The sequence below is a fragment of the Cynoglossus semilaevis genome, chromosome 13, assembly GCF_000523025.1.
Source record: "Cynoglossus semilaevis isolate Cse_v1.0 chromosome 13, Cse_v1.0, whole genome shotgun sequence".
NCBI classification, from domain to species: domain Eukaryota; kingdom Metazoa; phylum Chordata; class Actinopteri; order Pleuronectiformes; family Cynoglossidae; genus Cynoglossus; species Cynoglossus semilaevis.
This window is the reverse complement of record NC_024319.1, coordinates 17,851,235-17,854,188: the sequence shown is the minus strand read 5'-3', so window position 1 is coordinate 17,854,188 and position 2,954 is coordinate 17,851,235. Positions and strand designations below refer to the sequence as shown.

At 42.1% G+C, this 2,954-nt stretch overlaps 1 protein-coding gene across 1 annotated transcript in view; it reads left to right on the top strand.

Annotated features, from left to right (window-relative positions):
• The window catches only part of bag6 (BCL2 associated athanogene 6), a 25,100-nt gene that overhangs the window by 20,830 nt on the left and 1,316 nt on the right, over positions 1-2,954 (top strand). The window contains exons 14-18 of the mRNA XM_025061690.1: positions 246-484; positions 1,554-1,812; positions 1,919-2,088; positions 2,195-2,248; positions 2,417-2,525. Of these exons, the coding sequence (XP_024917458.1) occupies positions 246-484; positions 1,554-1,812; positions 1,919-2,088; positions 2,195-2,248; positions 2,417-2,525 (831 nt within the window). The remainder of the gene's footprint in view (positions 1-245; positions 485-1,553; positions 1,813-1,918; positions 2,089-2,194; positions 2,249-2,416; positions 2,526-2,954) is intronic.

The following is a 2,954-nucleotide window of genomic DNA, read 5'->3' as shown; positions in this document are numbered from 1 at the left end:
AACATAACAACTATTTTCCGAAGACATTCAACCAGCTGTTAAGCGGACTAGTTGGACAACTTCTGCAGCCTGGTCAGATGGGTGAGTTCTTTGTTTATGTCTGTTTTTTTGACTGAAGCAAATAAATCAAACCTTTTTTTTCCGCATCGTCCCCCTTCTTCCCCTTTTTTTTTTTTTTTTTCCGCATCCCCTTTTACCTCTTCTTTTTCGAACCTCATCATCTTCCTCTTCTCTACCTACCTCAGGACCAAGAGTTCCTCCTCCTGCTTCTGCTGCTCCTCCTCCTCCTAACGCAAATGCCGGTAGTGCACCGGGTCAACCTGGGACCAATTCCACCCCGCTCCCGTTCCAAGAGATGTCCCAAGACGTAAACCAACTCCTTGGCTCACTGCTTGGGGTTGCCGGAGCAGCCGACGTCGGTGGCCCCCCCGCCACTACGTCTGGTGTCCCAGCCTTCGTCCAGGGAGTCAACGAATTCATGCAGGTCATTCTTTGAATCATTTTAAGAAACTCAATGTGTTTATGGTAAAATTATCAATTTACCATAATGTAAATACAAGTTGGAGGATTGAATGGAGGTTGATGCTTGGGAGGATGAGACAGTTTTTCAGAATAAAATACCTCGAAGACTAATTACAGTAAACTGCATATAATTTGTAACAAGTGTAGTCTTTCTCCCAAATAGACAACTATATTCATGTTAAATAAATTGAAAAAATGTCACCGATTCTGATACTGTTTAGGCCAGCAGAGAATGCTTTGCTGACCATGACGGTACGCCACTGTTTTTTGTGAAATAAAGTGGTTATTTCAAAGAAAGGAGATCACATGCTAACTGGCTACACCTTGGTAAAAGAAGATCACAGTAACCAGATTTGTTTTGCTACACAGATGTAGACATGTACTGTACAGTATTTGATGGTACTCCTGGTTGTGACTTTGGCTCCAAGGCGCTGATTCCGAATGTAAACCCGCCCCCTAGCTTTAACACCGTCGCTTCAAACTGCACACAAAACAATTGCTTCAAGGGCCTTGCACATATCCTGCACCGCCCTCACATGCTTTTTTTCCACTTTAGTATGAAAATACAGAGGCACCTCAACATATGCATTCACAAAGATAGCTCTTCTGTTCTTCTCCTTACTGTCTATTTGAAAGTCCCCTGCACTTACTGATTCATTACCCTGACCTTCGCACCTAACCTTCTTTTGAATACTTGCTTGGAGTTTGTTTTTTTTTGTAATCCCTCCTCAGGGCAGATGTCACACTTTCCTGACTTATAGACGCATCTATAAACTCTCTGCACACTTGTTTCAACCCTTCATTAAGTGGCCTGGATTGAAACGCTAAATGGGGCCAGTTTTGGTCCACAGGCTGTATGTTTGACATCCCTGCCCTACATAGTCCCTCAGTTCCTAAGTTCCTACTCTAGTCTCTAAACTCCTGCCTTTTATTTGCCTTCTAAGTGGTGAGAATTGATCCCAATCCAAAAAGATGAACGTATTCCTGGTGAGATCATTTTAATTAATTGTATTATTATTTTCCATTTACAGGGCCAACCTATCTTTTCTGCACCTCCACCTGCTCCTAGTGCTGCCCCAGCTCCTGGTGCAGGTCCCACTCCAGCTCCTAATCCTTCTCCGGCCACTGAGGTTGTCAACCCCGAGTTGTTCACAGGCATAGTCCGGGGTGTTCTCAGCACCATGATGGGGTCGCTGGGCCAGGCTCAGAACGACACGGAGAGTATTGCTCAGTTTATGCAGAGGCTGTCCCAGGCGACCAACATCTTCATCAGCTCTGAGGATCCGACAGGTACCAAACGGCACTTGTTGACTCATCGAGCAATTCCCACATTCCATCGAAGACGTCCTTACATTGCTACTGCTGATTTTTTTTTTTTTTTTTTGTTGTTTCCAAGGATTTTTCGGAGAGCTGCTAATGCTCGTGTGCCAGACATTCACCATGTCGGACCTGGTGATGCTGCTTCATGGTCAGCACCAGCCCTTGGGACGCATTCAGCCTCAACTCTCCCAGTTCTTCACGCAGAGCTACCTTAATGGCAGAGAGCCCACCGACCATAACATCGCCGTAAGTTTGTTTGTTCAAAGTGAGAAAATGTTTGAAACAACCCGCAGATGATTTAATGTTCTTCAACAAAGATTGCCATTTAGTTTACCGTTTTCCTTTTAACTAGGACGTGGCTGACGGTCTGGTGAATGAGCTGGAGGAGTACATCACGGAGAGCTTCGTAAGTCCTTGATGTCGTATGATAATTGTGATAGCCGGCCGAAGGATGAAATAAAGTGCGACGTATAGTCTAGAAAATACAGTGACACATTTTTTTTTTTAAAAATCACTATGTAAACAGCAGCTTAAAATACTGACTCTCTCGTTTTTCTTCTGTTGCTGTTGTTAGAGAGAGTCTTCGGTCAGCGTGCTCGACGGTGTGGATATCACTCAGACCAACATGTCGTTCTTCAGGCAGCAGCTGATACACATTGCCACCCATATTCTGCGTTGCTCTGGTAAATATCTCTTTTTTTTTTTTTTTTTAATTATCTGTCTGTTGTAGTTAGTTTGTTGCTTTGTACAAAACTGTAATTGCAGAAAAGGTTATCCTGTAGGGTCATATCTAAGGACGTCCGATAATATGGGCCAACCGATATTAACGGCCTGATATTAGTATAATTACGTAATCATTATGTTTATCAGTATCAGTAAAGGTAATGGTGTCACTTAAATAACAACACTTGGATAAACTCTCAGTTCTTCAGGAGGTGAGGTTTTGTGTGTGCACACATATATATATATATATATACATATATATGTATATATATGTATATGTATATATATGTATATATGTGTATATATATGTGTGTATATATATGTATATATGTATATATGTGTGTGTGTGTATATATATATGTGTGTGTATATATGTGTGTGTATATATA